The following is a 21072-nucleotide window of genomic DNA, read 5'->3' as shown; positions in this document are numbered from 1 at the left end:
TTGCACATCAGCCGTTTGAGTGAGGAGAGCCTCAAGGTGTAGGTGTCGTTTTCAAGCCCCAAGATGTAGGGTGAGTCTGGTCTATTTTGGCTCAGTTTAATGGCAACAGACAGGTTTATAGGTGGCCCAGTTTATGGGCTACGTCCTGTTCACGTGTGTCAGGCTAGCACACACACAAGGGTGTTAGTATTGAGAGCAGGGCAAGGGGGACATTCATCCTGCACTCTCTAATGCCTTTCTAAATTACATTTTCTTTCTTTTTATTTCTTTCTTCATCTGCAGCTCATATTTTATTATTCATTCTTCATTCTTACCTTCCCTTCTCTGTCGGTCTCTACTGTGTCAGTGTCTTAATGTACTTCAATTGAATCCCTCACTTTCTGAATGTCTTCCCTTCTGCACTGTTCTTTCTGCACTCCTGTGTCGGAAGATTATATTATATATTTTTCCTTTCCATCTTCCTTTTCCAGTGCTGCACTTTTCTCTCTAATTTGTCTATCAACAGATTTATAATTTATTTTTATCTGCGCTCGTGTCTTTGCCTGTTTCTCTCCTATTCTGTGTTTCTCACTAACTCACGTCTTTCCCTGTTAACCCCCTATACCTCCTTTCCTCACCCACTCTGTCTGTTCTGGGGTCTGGGGTGGGGTGGGGTGGGGGGGTTTACCTTTGTTTTGATTGTTTTCCACAGCTCCATCCTGCTGCTTGCCTGTGAGAGAGAGGGTAACAGAGACAGAGACCGTATGAGACATGTCACTCACAACAAGAGCGAGAGAGAGAAGACGGGGTGGAAGAAACTGGGGAAACAGGATGACAAACGTAAACAAAATACAACACAACACAATGAAGCCAGGGCACAACTTCTAAGTCATTTCATCCTGGGGTCAGGGTTTGGGAAGGGATGGGGAGGGGGAGTGGGGGGGGGTGGGGTTGGAGAAACGTTCACATACCTTTCATCAGTGCTTGACATATGATGTGCTGTAGAGCTGAGTAAGCTAAAACCCTGACAGCACTCGACCTGCGAGATCCTGATGAGCACAGAAGTGTCTGGCTTGGTGCCAGACGTGAGCTCTAGGAAGTGGGAGTCTGTCAGTGTCATAGTTGGGCTGTCCATTCAAGTGGACTGAACGAGCACAATAAGGGACACTGACAGTGTATCCTGCCCTGAGGAGATGAGAGATCCCTTCAGCTGCCGTGACTAGCCATCTCTATGTATAATTCCTATCACAAGATCAGCCGCGATAGGATAAGATAGGAGGACAGGAACTGACTGGATCCAGCTTTTGTGACAAAAAGCTTCATTTTCAGAGAATGCATGTACTTGAGTTGGGTCCAATTTTATGATTATAGACTGAAACAGCATCCCCTGTTATCTGCCAAACCTATTGACTAATATGCCTCATATACAGAGCAACAATGTACTCCAATGCTAGTCTACTACTGTGACGATGTGTATTTTATTGGATCACGCTGGCATGAGAGGCTAAGGTAGGAACTTGGAAGCAGTTGTCTATCAGTCTATCTCTTCATCTTCCCCAGTTAATAACAGCCCATCCAAAACTCTCTGGATGCCACCATCTCTCTTCCTATGCCGAGGGCTCGAAGAACAAAAAAGCACACAGACACGTAACCACACAGAAACACACGCACAAACACTCGCCAAGTGAGTAATGCAATATACAGTCAGTATTCTACTGCCAATTCTGGATAAAAAAGTTTTATAAAAGAAAGTACACTTTTATTGTACTTAAATGTGCTTCGTTGTCAGGGTTGGAGAGCACTGGGGTGGGATATCACACAGATTATAATTTCTTCAGAAAACCTTAATATTTCTCTGTTGTATATATATATATATATATAAAACCCTACTTGTTTTATATATAGTTCAGTGTAGGCTATATCTGCCCTGTTCCAAGTGTATGTAATGTGTGCTTTGATCTTCCTGGGGTACAGGGGGTTGACTGGGGGGTTGACTGGAGGGTTCGGGGTGGGAGGTGGAAGGGAAGGGGAGGGGGGGGTGATTGACGTACCGTTAGTGATGCCGCTTTGTTTAGCGTCGCCGGCTGAGGTGGCATCAACTTGAGTAGGCGTGGAGTTGGCAGTGCCAGCTATGGGGGTTGGCATTTGGGGTAGGCGGGCGGGAGTAAAGGTAGGTGGGGGGGGGGGATAGGGGCCAGGCAGTGGAGGAGGAGGCGAGAGTTGGTTGGTTGGTTGGTTGGTTGGTTGGTTGGTGGGATGGGGGTGGGGGGTGCAAAAGGAAAGGAAAGGTGCAGTGGGAAGTTTGGGGAGTGGGGGGGGGGTGGAGTGAGGGGTGATCAAGACGAGAGAAACGGAAGAAAACAAAACAAACGAAACGAAAGACACCATGAGCAACAAAATCAAGCGGAAATCCAAAAAAAGGAAACAAAACCAAAAATAAAGCAAAGAAAAACAGAAAATGGACAGAGCAGTTTTTTAAAATGGGTGGACGTCTCCCAAATGCAGCAGCAGTCATTAAAGGACTAGGACTACCATTGAACATGACTAAAACCTGGCACAACCAGTAGAAACACATTTGTGTATAAAGTTGACGGAGTTAGTCAGTTATTTTCAGACCCATCCTGGACTTTTTGCCCTCTGGTGTCCATTCACATAGGGATGAGGCTACGATCTTCTTCATAGCCACTGTTTGTTAGGTGAGGAACAGTCAACCCAACAGCCTGAACTAATTGCAAATGAGAATTATGATATATGAGAACAGTGACCTAAACCTGTACCATCTGCAATCACAGACCACAACAGAAAACAGAAAGATAGACAGAAAGAGAGAGAAAGAGAATGATTCCTCATAGTGACACTGAAGTCATTAGAAGACTTGGTGAAACCTTCTTGACAAGAGATGCACTCTACAGATAGGACAACCGAGTCGAATCACTAAGAAAGACTAAAACACACTCTAAACAGGAACAACGCACAAGGTGTTTGCTTTGTCCGACAGTAAACATTTCTAAGAAAATAAATTACGATTTAACTTTTTTGAACCTCTTCTGGAAAACTGTATTTGATTCACCTATGATGCTAGATGGTGGTCTGGAGACGATCGGATTGGAGATAGAAAGAGAAAAGTTTTGTCTCCTCTCCAGTGTCCTACTGCAGAGGGTTCCTCCCCATTGAATTGCCCCCCCAGGTGTGCAATCTGCTGCATCATCACATCAGGACTGCACCCACCCTCATATTTCCTTCCTGGACCTCCTCAAAACTCATCAGTCCAGTCTGCGTTTGTAGACCATGCCAATCTCCTGCAGCGCCACTGACTTCCTGGAGACGTGCTCTGCCTCCTATGGCAGCACTGATTATATCTTGCAGCCACAGATCCCTCCTTATTGGGACCCTGCGTTCACCATTTGTGAGCTTAAAACACAAGACTGACAGATAAGTCTGGGACCAAAACATTGCATCGTAATACGTTACATTTTGATCAGAATTTAGCAATTGGTGGGCCTTTCATTCCTCTATGTTTTTAAAAGTGTCCAGAATAAAGGTGGAGTTGAAGTGGTCTACAGGTTTGATTCCCACATTAGTGTATGTTAAGGCCGGCTCATTGAAACCCACACTGACACACACTGTGTTTCAGGGTTCAGTAATTGGAGGCAACCAGTAAATAATATCCTCTTATGCTTAAGCTCCCCCTTCATAGAACATTAGCCTAATACAACAGCCAGGCCTGCTGAAGGAGAGATAAGAACTGTGAATGAATAATTCAAGTGCAAAAAATATACAGAAATGATATATCTCAGCACTGGACCCATAGTTGGTGGGTTTAAATAATTGATTAATAATCTCAACTTATGAATCCACCCCCAGCTCTTTTCCTCTCTTTTAGTCCCAGTTGGAAACGCTCAGAGTTGAATGACCAAAGGCATCCGATTGCAGGATCACCCAGCAGAAGTTGTGCCTATTCTGCTGTGTTTGTAGAGTCAACCAAATAGGCAGTGAAGAACATCTGGCTGGTGGACTCACCAGTACCAGCCATGATTCATTATTAAACAGGCCAAACCTGCAGAGGCAGAGCTACAGAGGCTAAAGAGCCGTTGACCGATTTAGAGATATGAAGATTACGTTGGAGGTTTCTTGTTTTTGTTTACGCTTTTATGTCATCTTCAATGACTAGTGAATGGGTCAATATTGTGGTTTGAGAATCTGGCAGCAGGACAGGCAAACAAGTGCCCTGTATCTTCCCTTCTGCACATGGCTGCAGTTTGTGTGGTCTGATCTTGTTCACTGCACACAAACTGAAGACAAAATCCAGGTTGCCTGGATCACCAGAGAATCACAAATTACAAAGCTGTACCCTTTCTTGTTTTGATTTATGAATAGTAGAAAGTGGCTTCTAACAATACACTTAAGCATGATAGGGCACAGATTTGTGCTGCGCAGTTTGCAGGGAAGTCAAAGCTTTGTTTAGTCGAGCCCTTAGTCTAGGTTCTTAAGCAATTCACTGAAAATGTCCCTTTTTGATTTTTAAGAGAACGGCTGTCTGTTAATCTTTAAAGCAATGTAAAGGAAATTTGAGCTATAACACTTAATTAATGAAATCTAGAGCACAGAAGTAATAAAGATGCCTAAAGCGGGAAGGAACCAGTTCATGGTGATTACTGACAACCAAAGAAAGAAAATGTGCGTCTCCTAATGGTAATTTGAGCATCTTTCCGGAGAGATCCCAACAAGTGGTGCTGAAACCCAGAGCTGACTGTCAAGTGGAGAATTAACTCTGTAAGCTGAGACAAAGAGACTAGATGCGAGTTGGTCTTGTGTGTTAAGTGATCTTCCAGAGATCTATGGAAAACGTGCAACTATTACACATAAGTAATCGATACAATTAGATAATTGTACATTTGAGCTTGTTTCTTTTTCCTGATAAAACCCTAACAGGCTTTTAGACCTGGACTCCAGACACCTCCCCTGGCGTCCATTGTTGAAGACAGGTCAGATTGTCTGTGTAGTAAACTCCCATTTCAGTCATGCTGCTTTGAAATCTAAGTTAAATTTGTAAGACATAATCTCTTGAAATATATGCACAGTTTGTAGATTTCTCAAGCCCCTCGGTGCAATTTAACCAGATATGTTTGTGCATCGAATTCTGATTATCTCCTTAACTTTATGGAAAATTGGTATTAAGTGACAGGGATACCGTTGTTTTCTTGTCAAAGTTGTCGTTTGTTTTCACACACTGCAATCCCACAAAGCCCCAGAGCCCCAGCTATTACACCAGCAGGAGGATTTGATGCAGCTGGAAACTACAAACTCTCTGCAATTGCATAAAAAGCCACAGGGAACTCCTGGCTAAACCCGGCAATAGCACAGCCAGGATTGGAGATTAACTGGATCTAAACTATAGGACACATCCTGAAGTCCAGGTGTGGGCATTTCCTGCACGCTTCACTCGGAAGCTTGCCGCTTCTATTTAAAGTAACATGTCTTTTTTTTGTAAGGTGTAAACCAGGCAAAACGATTCACCACTCACAGTGTTATTAAACATACACACACACACATTCTGTATACGAAAAGTGTAGTCTCTGTACTGGAAATGACCGCGGCACACTTAATGTTACAGTCTGCACATCGTTGTGTGAGCAGCTTGCTGTGGGAGATTGGGAGTAACAATCTCTGTTGCCTTGCTCTGCTTGCCACGGTGCTGCAGTTTGCACACGCGCGCACAAATGCACACGCACAGGCACACACACACACACACACACACACGCCCCAGCCTGCAGATATGTAAGGAAAGGCATGGAGAACTGGCTATACCCAGATCTCCCGGCCTACTCTTACCTTTCTTGTCTTTCTTCTCCTCCTCGCCCTCTCCGGCTCCCAGCAGAGTGAAGATGATCCCAGTCTGGGAGTTTACACCCACAGCGGTCACGACCATCCTGCCAGAGCCCTCCATCACATGCGTGCCTGGAAGAGAGGACAGACGTCAAGAAATGTGGTCAACACAGACTCGAGAAATCAGGCGTGGACAGGATAAAGAATTAAAAACAACAAAAAACTAACCAAACTAACCTGTGAGCCTGGAATAGAGGAAGGGAATTGAGAAACCAAAAAATCAAGTTCAGAAATTAAGATTTTAAGGATTAAAAAAGGAAAAGAAAGAAAAAGAAGCAGTAAACAAAACTTTGGGTATAAATAAGAAATTTAGAGATGACGGAAACTATTCACTACTACAAAAGAATATATAAATGATCAATATGTACAGTAGAAACCTATGATAAATGCTTGGACTTTCTACATATACATTTGGATGTAGAGCGCACTTCTGATGGGTAAAGGGTGGTTCAAGAACAAGGCTCTCACATACACATTATTTAACACGAGACTGTGATTTATACAGAATATGAAATAATACTAATGGCGGAACAAAACGCTCGGTCTGCCTTCTATACCCTAACAACAGAAGTCAGACGCTGAAAGGGAGTTCATACTCTTTGAAAAACTGCAACGCTACTGATGACCACTCGATAGAGAGAACCGCCTCGGCAGACTGCTTTAATTAGGAAGGGATTTTGATTAATTAAAGCCAAAGGAGATCTGTTGTCTGTATATAATTGGATTGTGTGCTGAGTGGAAGGCTAAAGCATCTTACCACGCGAGCGGGACAACAGAGAGAAGGGTTATGTCTGCCATTGGAATTACCGAGCGCCATGCGTTCGAGCTCACAGCAATCTCTCCACGGAGCCGGCGGTGTAAAGGGGCCGTGACCCGAGCGGCAGGGCCTGCAGTGAATATCTCAGTGAGCAGCGCGTCTGGTTAACTGGAAATCTGCACAGATGGGATCCGGCACATGTCGATGGCAGTGGATGGGAGAGACGAATCACCACCAGGGGGAGCCGTTCTCGTATACGTGTGCCATGCTGGGACTGCACAGTTGGTGTCCTTAGTCAGGAGTCGCTAAGATGAAACCTTTGGGCTTCTCTGGGTATGTCGGTATGTTATGGGTCAGAGGATCACAGCTATCTGCCATGTGTGCCTGTGAGCAAAGGTGCCACTTCACACACCGTGGCTTCCATCACAGAGAAAGGCAAACACTGCCACGCCAGAAGGTGTCGTGATTCAGGTCCCAAGGACGGCACAGTCGTAATAATGTAGCAGTGTTTTTTTCCCTCTCCTGTGCCATTCACATGCCATGTGATTATCTGTATGAACTCAAATTTGAATCAGGCAAAATGTCAGGGGTAAGATGAATACTGTGTACAGTTCTGGGCTCCACACTTCAAGAAAGATATCGCTGCTCTAGAGGCAGTTCAGAGGAGAGCAACCAGACTTATTCCAGGTCTGAAGGGAAAGTCCTACTGAGAGACTGAGGACCTGAACCTTTTCACCCTGGAACAGAGGAGACTACGTGGGGACTTGATTCAAGTCTTCAAAATCAAGAAAGGCATCGACCACATCAAACCAGAGGAGCTTTTCCATTTCAGCAGGGACACACGCACCCGGGGACACAAATGGAAACTGGGTTTCAAGGCATTCAAGACAGAAAACAGGAGACACTTCTTCACACAGAGAGGCGTCACAATCTGAACAAACTCCCCAGCGATGTGGCTGAAGCGACAATTTGGGAACATTCAAAAACAGACTGGATAGGATCCTTGGATCACTTAGTTATCAATGGCCTCCTCTCGATTGGACACTTTCTTATGTTCTTAAGATGGGGGAGATGCCACCTCAGTCAGATTCCAGAAATTGTGCCTTGATTTATAGACAGAGCAGCCAGATAATGGAGGTGGGATCTTTGTATACCTACAATTTCATTGCATTGTCTATTTAATAATAGATTAGCTGGGATACAGTCCGGTTTTGCGGATGTCATGAATCGTGCTATTATATGTTGCTTTTTGAAGCGGCTCCAGAGGTATTCTTCTCACAGGTGACTGCGAGACTTCATAAGCACCCTTGACTTCTCACAGTCGATCTCGATCTCGATAAGCTGGTGGCTGTGTGTGAAAGAGTTCACAATGACGGCCGGGGGGGGTGGGGGAGAAATGGCAAACAAAGGTGAGGCAATCTGGCCAGGCGGAGTCCGTCAGTGGCTTCCAGTATCTGGCTCCGTATGAAAGCAATTGGGAATGTGTCGCCCCGAGATCTTTGCCTGCTCTGTTGTGTTTGAAAATGGGCCGACCAGGCCTGCATTGTGAAGCCCCATCACGGTTCCTTCAATCGCTTTTCCCGATCGTCCTGTTGCGTTGCACCGTGTTCTTCGTTTGTGACAATTACCAGCTACATTTCACATAAGATCGCCGACTGATAACGGTAGGAGCTCCACTGGCACTTTATTCACAGGCAAGCCGTTCTCCCCTGTGATACAGTGCATTAGCCTCTGTGTATCTGTGTAGCCAGCTGATCCATTAAATAGGCAGAGGTGCCAGAGTAAATTGACCCAGGCTATAATGGAGTAATCGTTGTTCAACCCTTTTAAAATGTGAAACGCACGCGGGGGGTGGTTTCAGATTTTGTTGCTCAGGAGTTCAATTTGCTGCCAGCTCGCTGAAATGTAATTATAAACTGAAAGGCACACATGTGGGAAGAGACAAAATACCAAAATACAATTAAAAAAATAATAGGCTAGTTGTTTCTGAGTGCAAATGCCACTGTATCGAATAAAAGCTATGGGACCCATACTGCTTTGTACAAAAGAAGGGTCATGTTTAAAACTGCTCAATGGTACATGATCAAATCTAAAATAATAATCAGAGGTTTTAAATATCAGCTCAGTTGAATGTCCCACCAGCTGTAATTCTACTTTCCACTGCACTGGACTTTAATACAATATCATTGTTAAAATTCTGCTTCTGTGACACTGCATTGCTGTATATAGTATATGTCACACAACATATTTCTGATTTCTTGATGGAAGAAGGTGCCTGGGAATAATTTCCTAATCATCTACTCCCCCCACAATCAATATAATTATTTCATAAATTAATTTTGTCACTGGAGTCTCCATTAAGTCCAGTTCTAGGATAATGCTCATGTCATTGGGTTTAGAGGATCTTGTTATAGATCAGTTCTGGAGCTATTCTGGGGGAGGTGTGTTGAAATACTTGAGTATATAATTAATCTCTCATTGTAAAAGTGAGCTGTAATAATCATCTTTGCGGTGTCATGGCCTTCTCTCTACTTTGAAGTTTTAACTTCGAAATTGATAATTATTCGTTAATTATTGTTTGCGTTTGCCTATTCAGCTGCCAGGCATTGTTTCATTGTGGAAAATAAACAAAGCATGTGAACTTGGTACTTCCCGACATGTTGAGGCTTTTACAGATAAACATGAATGAACTATTTGCAATTTAGTAATAGCTGGTGTTAGAACAGATGTTATCATATCACCACCAACACACATCATTGTGCTTCAGTGGGTAAATGGTGAAATTATCATATCTGCAATGGTGACAGACTGGCAATATCAAAGGAGGAAAACATTGTAAATTGGTCAAACTAATGTGCAGAATCCCCATAAACATTCACTAAGAGACCAATCACGTTCTCACAAGACATTTGCTATCTATTTATTATTTCGGTGATGTCTTCCAAACCAAAGAAGGAAGTGCACAACATTACATAATGCTGTCGGCTGCTGCTGCCAAATATATATATAGAATATGATATATATTCCTGGAAAAGTGCGTCTGCCAAGAAATAAAATAATTAAACAGATGACAAAATAATTTCAATAAGCCTGACAGTGGAGCACAATATAGTACAAGTTCAGTCAAAGTCAAAGATGTAGTTAGCAGTTGGAAGTGCAAAGTAGCGCTGTGCTGGTGACAACAGTGTCTCGTTCACAAAGCAGAGAGGTGAACAATATGGTCTACAGCCTGGACTAAAAATAAAAAACACAATCCAGCCTCGAGGTTCAAGGGGGTCTGGCCTGGCTGTGGTTGTGAGTAAGGGAACTCCATAGCAGTCTGGACAACATATCTGGAACAGGACAAGACTGCAATCCAATTAACCTTATCTGCTTCCAGAACGGGCTCAGTAATTTTCTAATACACGGAAGCACTCTTTTTATTTGTTCAGTGAAGCAGCCACCCCTTATAACGACAGCCTCATTTTTCACCCATTTAGGTGTCTGTTTAACTGTGTAAAGAGCTTTAACCCTTGCCTGGAAGAATCGGGGAAGAAACAGGACCACTTCGTTCCTGTTCTACATCTGCAGAAGCCGTGATAAGAGGAGTGTGAGGGCGTTTTGCATGAACTGTCATGGGGAGCGCCCTAAGTCTGACAAATTTCAACAACTGATCTTTACTTTACTTCCTCAAAAGCCTGATTGAGAACGTAACCAACTGTTCAAGTTTCCAAACACAAAAAAGCAGATCGGAAACAAATCAGAACAAATTATTATAATACATGTCATATATTTGTCATACATGTACTGTACGACACATGCAAGGTCTCCAAAATATATTTGATTGCATGAAAAAACTACGCCCACATCTGCTCAAAAACTCCCCCATACTGGTGTTCAGGTCATGTTCGGGTCAAGTTCAGACACTACAAGAGTTGGGACCATTGTTCTTACCAGACAGAAGCATGGGGTCTTTCTCCGCAGACTTGCGCACGTGGTCGGACTCTCCGGTGAGAGAGCTCTCATCGATCTTCAGGTCGTTGCCTTGGATCAGAATTCCGTCAGCAGGGAGAAGGTCGCCTGGTGGGGGGGAGACAAGCTGCATCATAACTGAGACCCTTTGTTTCATTTCTTTGTTTTGTTTGTTTCTTATCTGATTTTCAAGGATAGATGCCCAGGCGTGTACAATAGGCAAGGGAGGATGAGTCTGGAGCCTTTTAAACCGGTGGGGATTTTAATCTTGGCTCAAAATGAGAAAGCTGTGCGTCAGGGTGATGGAGAATTGTTCCACAGTTTTGAGAACAACAGTTCGGTCACTTATGAGAGACAGAGAAACCAGATTAGAAAGTAATTGTGTGTTAGCTATGTTTAGTTTTTTGCACTGTAATAGCTCTAACACAGCTGTTGAAAGACTAGATTTGAAAGGAGGATGACACTCACAGATCTGTAGTTTTACAACGGTGTGATTTCTCCTATGTTCTTAGGATTACGTGGTACATTAAATATTGTGTTAAGAAAACACACGTAAAGTGTGGAGATATGAATGGAAATGAGAGTCTTTATCGATAGAAGGATATTGGTGTGTAACGGTCAAGGACTTTGACTATGCCAGACGCCAGATTGGCAAGATGGGGGAATGACTCTACGAGAAACCAAGGAGATCCACAACACTGAGGATTAAGCTTTCAACTTGAGACATAATGATTGTAAGCACACTGTATTTGTGTAACTGTGTGCAAAGGCAATCAGATTTGATTTGCCGAAGCTTCTGCTAATATGCAGCTATCAACATTGTTCTAACTGCCAGCAAAATATGTTTATCAATTCAGAACATCCCCGGCTCCACCATTACAAATCAATGTATATGTGAATTATAGCTTCACCCTGCTACACCTTCATAATTGTTATAGAAATTACGGAATGCATAATTCAAGTGCTCATTGACCCCGCATCCAGAGTGTATATGAGTGTGTATATGTGATTTATTTTCTGTTGTTGTGTTAGAAATACACAATCAGTGCATGAATGAAATTTGCAAAAATGAGGATAGTTTATAACAAGCATGTAACCCCCCTCCCACACACACAAAACTTAGTCCCCATCCTCACAATAACATCACGCATTCTTAATTCTATATAGGCAGGAGGGGGGTTCTATTAAGGTATGAATAACTAAACAAAAAATCGAAATACTAATAATAACAAAAATAAACATTCCTAATACTTAAGACCAATGTATAAATGCCATATTTTGATGTTATTATCCGTGCTTTTCAACCCAGATCTCACCTGCTTTTCGTTTCAGTTCAGCCCTCAGTTACTTAATTGAATGCTTAATGGAACTAATTCCCCTAATTAGTCTTTTTTCAGTTGATTCTGATGCCTAATAAATTCAGATTTCTGATTTCAAATTCAAATTAAGGTGTTTAGAAAGTCTTGCCATCGCCTCCGAGGAGAACATCGCTGTAACCATCCGTGTGATTTACTCAAAAGATTATGCAGGTGGGATCACGGGCACTAGGTGGCGCTGTCTTACATTACTAATCCATCCTGATTAAGAGCTGAATTGCAAACTGCACACCTTGAACACAACTAATCAGATCCTGTAGAAGCAATGCCATGTGAATGCAGTTAGTTCTTCAAAGTATTGAGAATGGCTTAGAACACGACCTATGCCTTTGGAACAGAATTTAATAACAGGTCAAATATTAAACATGGAACAACTTGACCAAATGCTCTGAAGACATTCATTCCAGGACTGAGACAAGTGCGGGACACACAACGAGGCGCTCACCATATTTCACCTGGGCGATGTCTCCCACCACCATCTCGGCTACGGGGATCTGGATCACGTTGCTGTTCCGGATCACGGTGAACTTCTGCTCCTGCTCGATGCGGCTCTGCAGCCCGCGGAACTGCTTCTCTTTGCTCCAGTCGTTGAAGGCCGTCACCAGCACCACGCAGATCACTGACAGCAGGATGGCCGCCCCCTCGATCCAGCCCGCCTCCGCCTCGCCGTCGTCCTCCGCCCCCGCCGACACGTTCCCACAACCTGGGGGGAGAGGGCGTGATTACCATTATCGCTGTCCCTCCCACCGGTCTGCTCCCCACAATCCGGGAGGACTGGTGACAGTGAGAGTGGACGGACTGTGTTTGTGGCATGTCTATGCAAGATGTGGGCAAACTGAGCATCAATACAGAATCAAAGCTCTGAAAGGCATGGGGAGTCTCTTTAAATATGTATTTCAATTTGTATTTATTTTTTCACTTGGTTTGGAACTATTTGCTTAAGTATATAATTAAGTATATATTAGGGCTGCCTACTTCCAAAGTCCATTTCTGCTCTCTCTACCTTACTTTAAAGCTACAATTAGCCTCGTTAATCCATTTGTATCTTAATCTGATTACCCGATTGCTTTTTAAAGAGCGTCATCTGAATGAACAAAAGCGTGATTTGTCATCAGATCTCTGTGCTTTCAATGAAATAAAGGACATGGATTAACAATGTTAATTACAGCTTCAGAGGCAGGTAGTGACAGCAGAAATAAATGTTGAAAGTAGGCACCCCTTTAATGTGTTTCCTGGGATATGTATAAATCTTATTTTTTTATATTTACAAATTAGCACTTCAGCACCATACTGTGAATCTATGCTTTTTAGTTGTGGATAGAATTCTATAACCTGACATCAATCGATGTATCAATACACAACAGTAGTTACTTAGCCCACTCAAGGTCTGGTCGTGGATCAGCCTGAAACTTCTCATACAAATCCTGCCCCCCCCCCGCAAAAAAGTAAATGAAGAAAACACAAAGTATCTGTATCCATCAGAATGCCTTTACTTATTTCTGAGGGAGATCAACATTGTAATAGTGGCTGAGCTGAACTGGGCCTAAGTACAAATAACTGTAGGTGTCTGGACTGCAGTTGCCCACCTTCGCTCTCCTCTCCCGGCGGCTGGTAGAAGGAGAGACCCAAGGAAATGATGGCTGCGATCTCTAGGATGATGAGGGTCACATCTTGCAAGGCTTCCCATACTAACTGCAAAAACGTCTTGGCCTTCTTGGGTGGGATGAAGTTCTGGCCATAGACTTGCCTCCTCTTGTCAAGGTCGGCTGGGTTGTCCGAGAGACCTTGGGTGGGGTGGCAGAGAGGGTGGACGGGTGGGAGGAGGGTGGAGGAGGATGGGGGTGGTGGGGGGGTGTTGCAGTGGGTTTGGATGAATGGGATGGATGGATGGGATGCCAGATGGAAAAGTGAAAAGTTTGAGTGGGAGGGGAGGGGGTGAATGATTAAGAGTGACGTGTGGGTTGGGGATGGTGGGAGAGAGTGAGGGAGGGAAATAGAAAAATAATTAGATACTGTCGGCTGTCTTTTTGGTATCTGGTATCTGAAGATCTCCAGATCAATATATCACATCTCTCACATTTCAGAGAAGGACCCAGAGAGAGGCCAGTGTAGATTAAAAAAGATTTAATGAAGACAGAAGGGACATCTACAAAGTTACTTAGAAACCAAAATGTTCAATTTGGATTAAAATCTTCATTATTTCCTCAATACCTTATTGCATGTCTTACTTGAGCTGCATCTCAGTCCAGTGTGTGGTTTTATTTGTATTTATGTTTTGTTGTTTCGGTTGACGGTTTGTAACCAAAAACACCTCAGGGTTGGAGGGGGGCACGTAAAAGCACTGTAATGAACGATTACAAGAGTGTTCTGAGACACCCAGCTCATTTCTCTTCAAGCAATCATCTTGGAAGAACTATTTTTAAGTATGTGTGTGTGTGTAAATAGTATGTTTGAAGATCAACCCACAATCTAAGGACAACAGAGAATTGCTACATTCATAAGTAACACTAAATCGTGTATATGTTGTTTAGCTTAATACAATTTAGATCAAATCTTTATAGAATCAATCATTTAAAAAATATATTGTAATAATCTATCACATTTTAATGTATCCTTGTATATCAATCTATGGGGTAATCTTCCAAATAAACAATGATAAATGGACTCAGGGCGCACAAGTGAAAATATATATTGGTGCCATTTAGGATGAAAAGTAGGCAACCCTTCTTCACTGCTTCTTGAATAAAGTCCCCAGCCATGCTGCTAAAGCTGACACTCATGAACCTTTAAGAAATAGCTGAATGAGATTCTTGAAACATTAACCGCCAACACAATGAGCAATATGACTGGAATTCCCCTTTTATAAAGATGCTTTTGTTACTGAGAAGGAGAAGGAGGAAAAGCAGGAGAAGAATGATGACATCTTCCATCGCATGGCCATTACAGCCTGTTCGTACCTACCCTCAGCGCAAGCCGCATTGATTCACAAGGCGTCTAACTCAATCAAACACAGATCAAGCCTGGACCTTAATGGCCCAAGCACAAACAATAATCCTTGTAAATTGCCTTTGATAAAGGAGTCAGTCAAATCACGACACGGAAGGGAATGAAAGGAGAGAAAAAAAACTAACAACAACTTGATCGAAGACCGAGGAGTTGGCTGTGCTCAGACACGGGTTTATTAGAGAGGACGAGGATGCTTAGATCGTGTTTTTCGTGGCTCTGGTTGGGCGCTAGTTACTGCTGGGGACAGATGGCAATACCACTTGCTTCCGCAGTCCTCAGCTCACACCTTCCCTAGCCTGGCGCTGGGCGCAGATGGTACCAGCCTGGAAGCCGCGCCAACCTTGGTCTCTTCCTGGCACCACCTTGCCCATTCTCCCTGGCTGGGCCAATCATGAGCTGAGGTGGCAGTCGCATCACTGTCCCTTTGGCTGACTGTCCCCACCTTTGGTTTATCTTGCCATGGTGGCACGGCAGCCACCAAACTCCCCGCCTTCCCCCTTATCCCCACGTAAACTACACAGTAGATTGTGACAAAGAATGTGTTTTTTTATTTATTTTTTATTATTAATCAAACAAAATAGAAAAGCTGTTGTTCAGAACTCACAGTCCCAAATGTCTAATCAGGTTCAAACCGCTTCTGGGTTCCGCCAAGAATTCAAGCTGTTCATTCCATTGCGGGTGTTTCAGTCCATGGCATATCAGATTGATCGAATATGTGAAATGCTCTGGGTGAAGGTGTCGGCCTTTTGTAATGCTGATCTCCATAACAATAATCTGCATTTTGATGTGTATATTGTGTGGCTCCCTCTCGCTGTGTTGTATTCAGGGGTGTATGAAGATTTCCAACCCCTCATCAATACAAGAGTTATATTAGCATAGTAAGGCAATCAGTCACAGCTCAGAACACCTACTCATGTCATTCACCTAAAGAGCTCCACAGTTACTCAGAGCTTTTCACCAACTCACAGGAGCACAGATATCACCTCAGGACTTCTAGAGCTGGTGCCTCAGCATCAGGAGGCTTGACAGGGGGAGTAGCAAGAGCAACCTCTTGACCTTCAAAACTCCTGCAAGACTGTTGCTGTGGATTTTGCTCGTGACGTAAGGGATGAATAATGGTGCTCTTTATTGCCGCTTCTGTATGGATTGCTGGAGTAAGAGTGCGTACAGGGAGTTGTTTTTCAGCCTTTCAAAAGTGAATGGAAGCAGATTCTACAGTTGTTTTCTTGCCACAATTATGGATTGTACCATCCAGACATTTACAACACAGGGCATTTACAATCAGCACAGTCACAATGAAATGCCCAGAGAACAGTCGGTCTGAAAAGCAAGTCCAGCAGATTTAGTATAGTTCAACAGCCGTGTGATATAAATAGGGGTAGAAATAGTCAGTCTTTGTCTCATTGTTTACAGCACTCTTCTAGACAGAAACACCAAACAACAGCGTTTCTATGGGTTTTGACTATAGTATTTTCCTAATCCAGAATGCAGCAAGTAGATTAATAAAAAACCTACAACAATGATCCGTCTATATCAAAGCTCAGATTAAGCATCAAATGATATATTACTGGACACATCAAATGAGTATTTATAGGATGTTGGGTTTCAACTGCGTTTCCAGCGAACACTGTAGTGTTGTGACTGCACTGTCACCACATCCTGCCTGTGTGACAATAGTTATGAAAAACGTGAATTTGTAGACTCCCAAGATATGAGAGAATAAAAATAGAATGTTGCGGCAAGCATTAACTGGCATAAAAATAAGCAAGTAACGTGGGAAATAATATTGATTGACAGGTACAGTTAGGTCCATAAATATTTGGACAGTGACACAATTGTCATCATTTTGTCTCTGTACGCCACCACAATGGATTTGAAAGGAAACAATCAAGATGTTTTTTAAGTGTAGACTTTCATCTTTTAATTGAGGGTAGTTACATCCAAATGGGTGAACGGTGTAGGAATTACACCCATTTTTATGAGCTCAGGCACACCAGAAAGGCCCAGAAGACCATAGAAAACAACTATGGTGGATGACAGAAGAATTATTTCCCTGGTGAAGAAAACCCCCTTCACAACAGCTGGCCAGATCAAGAGCACCCTCCAGGAGGTAGGCGTATCTGTGTGAAAGTCAACAGTCAAGAGGAGACTTCACCAGAGTAAATACAGAGGGTTTACCACAAGATGGAAACAGCAAACAGGAAGACCAGATTAGAGTTTGCCAAAAAACATCTAAAGAACCCTGTACAGTTCTGGAACAACATCCTATGGACAGAAGAGACAAAGATCAACTTGTACCAGAATGATGGGAAGAGAAGAGTATGGAGAAGGGAAGGAACTGCTCATGATCTGATGCATACCACCTCATCTGTGAAGCATGTTATGGCATGGGCATGTCTGGCTTGTATTTATTGATGATGTGACTGCTGACAAAAGCAGCAGGATGAACTCTGAAGTGTTTAGGGCTATATTATCTGCTCAGATTCAGACAAATGCTTCAAAACTCATTGGACGGCGTTTCACAGTGCAGATGGACAATGACCTGAAGCATACTGTGAAAGCAGCCCAAGACCTTTTTAAGGTGAAGAAGTGGAATGTTCTGAAATGGCCAAGTCAATCACCTGACCTGAATCCAATTGAGCAGCATTTCTCTTGCTGAAGGCAAAACTGAAGACAAAACTCCCCAAGAACAAGCAGGAACTAAAGACAGCTGCAGTGCAGGCCTGGCAGAGCATCACCAGGGAAGAAACCCAGCATCTGGTGATGTCTATGGGTTCCAGACTTCAGGCAGTCATTGACTGCAAAGGATTTGCAACCAAGTATTGAAACTCACAATTTAATTAATGATTATGTTAGTTTGTCCAATTACGTTTGAGCCCCTAAAATTGGGAGGAACATATATAAAAATGTGTGTAATTCCTACACCGTTCACCCAATTTGGATGTAACTACCAAATTATCAATTTAAAGATGAAAGTCTACACTTAAAGCACATCTTGATTGTTTCCTTTCAAATCCACTGTGATGGCGTACAGAGACAAAATGATGACAATTGTGTCACTGTCAAAATATTTATGGACCTAACTGTATATTGGTTTGCTGTATTTATTTCAATCTTCCTTCCATTTAGAAAATAGTAAATAATCTTAAATAAGTATAAAATAATCAAACTGATATAATGTTACATCATTCAACCTCAGTACCACAACTAAAGTCTCTTAAGCATCTATAACATTGCTACAACATTGCCCAACAGAATCAAATCATGCAATGAAGGGACAAAGTTGTCTGTTGGCTGGGCGAGCGCAGTGTGTTATTCAGAAACTCAAATTGCAATACAGTTGTTCTTCTAAGTAGAGCTTTAACTATTCTATGACACTTCATTCCCGCCTCCCCCAGCTTCTCAAAGCACCCCCTTCTCTCCATTTCCTTACTGAGGTGCATTTCCTCAGACCGACTGTCTGCAAGAGTGGAGTTAATGCACACTGGGCCATCTGCCCTGATCATATTGAGAGGGATGTAATTGGAAGCTTAAGTGTATTAGGGAAACAATATAGAGCGCTGTCTGTCCAGCAGACACACACACACAGACACATACATACACTGAGACACACACACACACACACACACTGACACACACTCACAGCTTATATGATGTTTTTGATCTTTTCCAAAAGAAAACACTTTTGATAAAAATAAAAAAGTCTTCCAAAATCAGATCAGATCAGATCATTGGGGATCCTGGCCAATAACAAAATATCCCTCCTTTCATCTCTTTTCACCCCGGCACGCAGGGCTACGGTGAGCTCTGAAGCCGCGGCGCTGACCACTGCGCTGCCATGTCGCCCTGTCCCTGAATATATTCAATATTATATCGCTAGGTTTATATAAATCAGCCCTTCAGGATCAGATCACAAGCACCTGTGTTTCCATCCACTTTGCTTCCACACACACGCTCTTATAACCCTGCACTTCACTTGCTATTATACTGGATCTTGCTCTGTATGATGTTTGTACAGCTTCACATTTAATGTATTCTGTATTGGTTTAGATATACTGCATGATTACACTCTCTGCCTAAAAGAGTGGGTCTCTCATCTACTTCTGACTCTCCAGCATTTTTCTGTTTTTTCAAAGCACCTCTTTCAACACAGCCACTAAATATCACACCTCTTTGGCCGTGGAGAAATGTATATAATGTTTTTTCCAACCCATCTGGATTTAGCGCTAGTTTCTTGATGGTTTACAGAGTGAGGATGGATTCAGAATGCAAACTGGGAAGACAGGTTGTGTGGGTAACAACAGGACCAGAATGGGGAAAATGTCAGTGAGGGCCGGAGCCACACAGAGGAAATGGAACCAGGCAGAGAGAGAGAGAGAGAGAGAGAGAGAGAGAGAGAGAGAGAGAGAGAGAGAGAGAGAGAGAGAGAGAGAGAGAGAGAGAGAGAGAGAGAGAGAGAGAGAGAGAGAGAGAGACTGCCTGCTTTGTGCTCTCGGGGTTGCGCTCCGGTAACTCGCTGCTCTGAAGGAAGGATGAGGGAAGTAGACTAGGGCTGCATTGCGGAAGAGAGAAGAAAAAAATCTGCAGTTTCACTTTCCCTCTTTCCCTCTCTCCCTCTCTTGCCCTCCCATTTATCATTCCTGAGTGCACAGCCGGCAATTCAGACACCCTCTCACACACGCAAACGGACGAGCGACTCTGGAAACAGCCACGCTGGTCTACGTTGTGCCACAGCTCAGGTCAGGAAAGTGTAACAAAATAAATAAACGCAGCACAAAAATACCCCAATGTTTCAGTCGCAGCAATTGCGTTAGCCAAGCCATTTAACCGTAAATGTAATCCCTGATTTTACACAAATTTAATTTTGCGGGAAAACACAGATGATATTGTTGTGTTTCTCTGGTTATTAATGTGTGTGTTATGCAGAACTAGTGTGATAATTACTGACGTGTGCATTAAAGAGGCACTATTTCTTTACAAGGCAATAATTAACTTATTGGAAACTAACTGGTCAAAAGATAGTAAAGACACAGAGACACATAGTCATTTTGGATCAGCAGCACTTTATTTCCAAGTTGCGGCATTTACCAAATGATCTCAGTCTGACTCTCGTATTGTTTTACTTGCTTTAGCGGTGACCTCGAGCAGCAGGTTTGCCTCAGTGCGGATCTGAGCAGATCTGCTGGACTTCACAAGGTGCAGCTGAACACTTTCAATTTCCATCTTTGGCTGAGAGATCATGTGACATACACATATAGACCCCCTCCCTCCGTTGCCAATACGTCATGTGCGAACAGAAAGAGCGGACAGATTCCGGGGTTGTGTAACTTTGTGTGCAAGGCTGTGCTACATTGAAGTGTAGCCATCTTTAGCATTTACATCATTTGCGCACTACAGATCACGCTGGATTACAGCGGGGCCTTGGCACTCAGCACTCTCGCTAGTCTGTCCGTGTGTCTCTGCGCTGGCAGCTTACTCCTTTATCTAATGGATTCTCTGCATCTGTACATGAATAATGACCAACAGACACATTATAGACCGCTAAACAAAACTAAACCACAAAACCACTGGCGTAATGCACAAGCCTCCTGCAAGATGTATTAATGAAATTGCCAAATTGATCGCTCCATTAAGATAAAGACTAAAGCAACTGACAAATTTCTGGACATCGCTACCATCACAGAGACACTCTCTCTCTGGCTCGACAGGAATAAGTTTGTGCATCGGGGTTCATCTCTCGCTTTCTCACCCGTATCCCCCCATCTCTCTCTCTCGCCGTGTGCCCCTCTGCTCCCTCTCTCAAGAGTGACACTATATCGCTCACGAGGATGCCATCTTGTTATCTCAGCTATGTTACACACGTCATCTCTCTGCTTTGTGGGTTATAGGCCAGGGGTGTCAATCTCAGTTTCTGCAGAGAGATGCAGTGTCTTCTACTTTCTATATCTAACAGCCAAAGAGCAGAGCCCATAAACAGTGTGTGTGTATGTGTGTGTGTGTGTGTGTGTCTGTTTCGACAAACAAAAGCAAAAATCAACAAAACTTAGCGGTTGCTGCAGGTGGGCTAATCAGCTAATCAGTCTGAATTTCAGTTGTCCCAGCTCAAGTGTTCTCCCT

The 21072-nt window shown here is 43.2% G+C and overlaps 1 protein-coding gene across 6 annotated transcripts in view; it reads right to left on the bottom strand.

Moving 5' to 3' along the window:
* Positions 1-21072, bottom strand: part of atp2b3b (ATPase plasma membrane Ca2+ transporting 3b) — a 71239-nt gene that overhangs the window by 34369 nt on the left and 15798 nt on the right. For 2 of the 6 annotated variants that reach the window (XM_066709855.1, XM_066709858.1), the window contains exons 2-7: positions 13536-13733; positions 12395-12652; positions 10556-10681; positions 5812-5937; positions 2031-2108; positions 668-709 (exon numbers count right to left, since the gene is read on the bottom strand). In XM_066709855.1, coding sequence (XP_066565952.1) covers positions 668-709; positions 2031-2108; positions 5812-5937; positions 10556-10681; positions 12395-12652; positions 13536-13733 — 828 coding nt within the window. The remainder of the gene's footprint in view (positions 1-667; positions 710-2030; positions 2109-5811; positions 5938-10555; positions 10682-12394; positions 12653-13535; positions 13734-21072) is intronic. The other 4 variants (XM_066709856.1, XM_066709859.1, XM_066709857.1 and 1 more) reach the window with 2 other exon arrangements.

This window comes from Amia ocellicauda, chromosome 7 (genome assembly GCF_036373705.1).
Source record: "Amia ocellicauda isolate fAmiCal2 chromosome 7, fAmiCal2.hap1, whole genome shotgun sequence".
NCBI lineage: Eukaryota > Metazoa > Chordata > Actinopteri > Amiiformes > Amiidae > Amia > Amia ocellicauda.
This window is presented reverse-complemented; position numbering and strand designations above follow the sequence as displayed.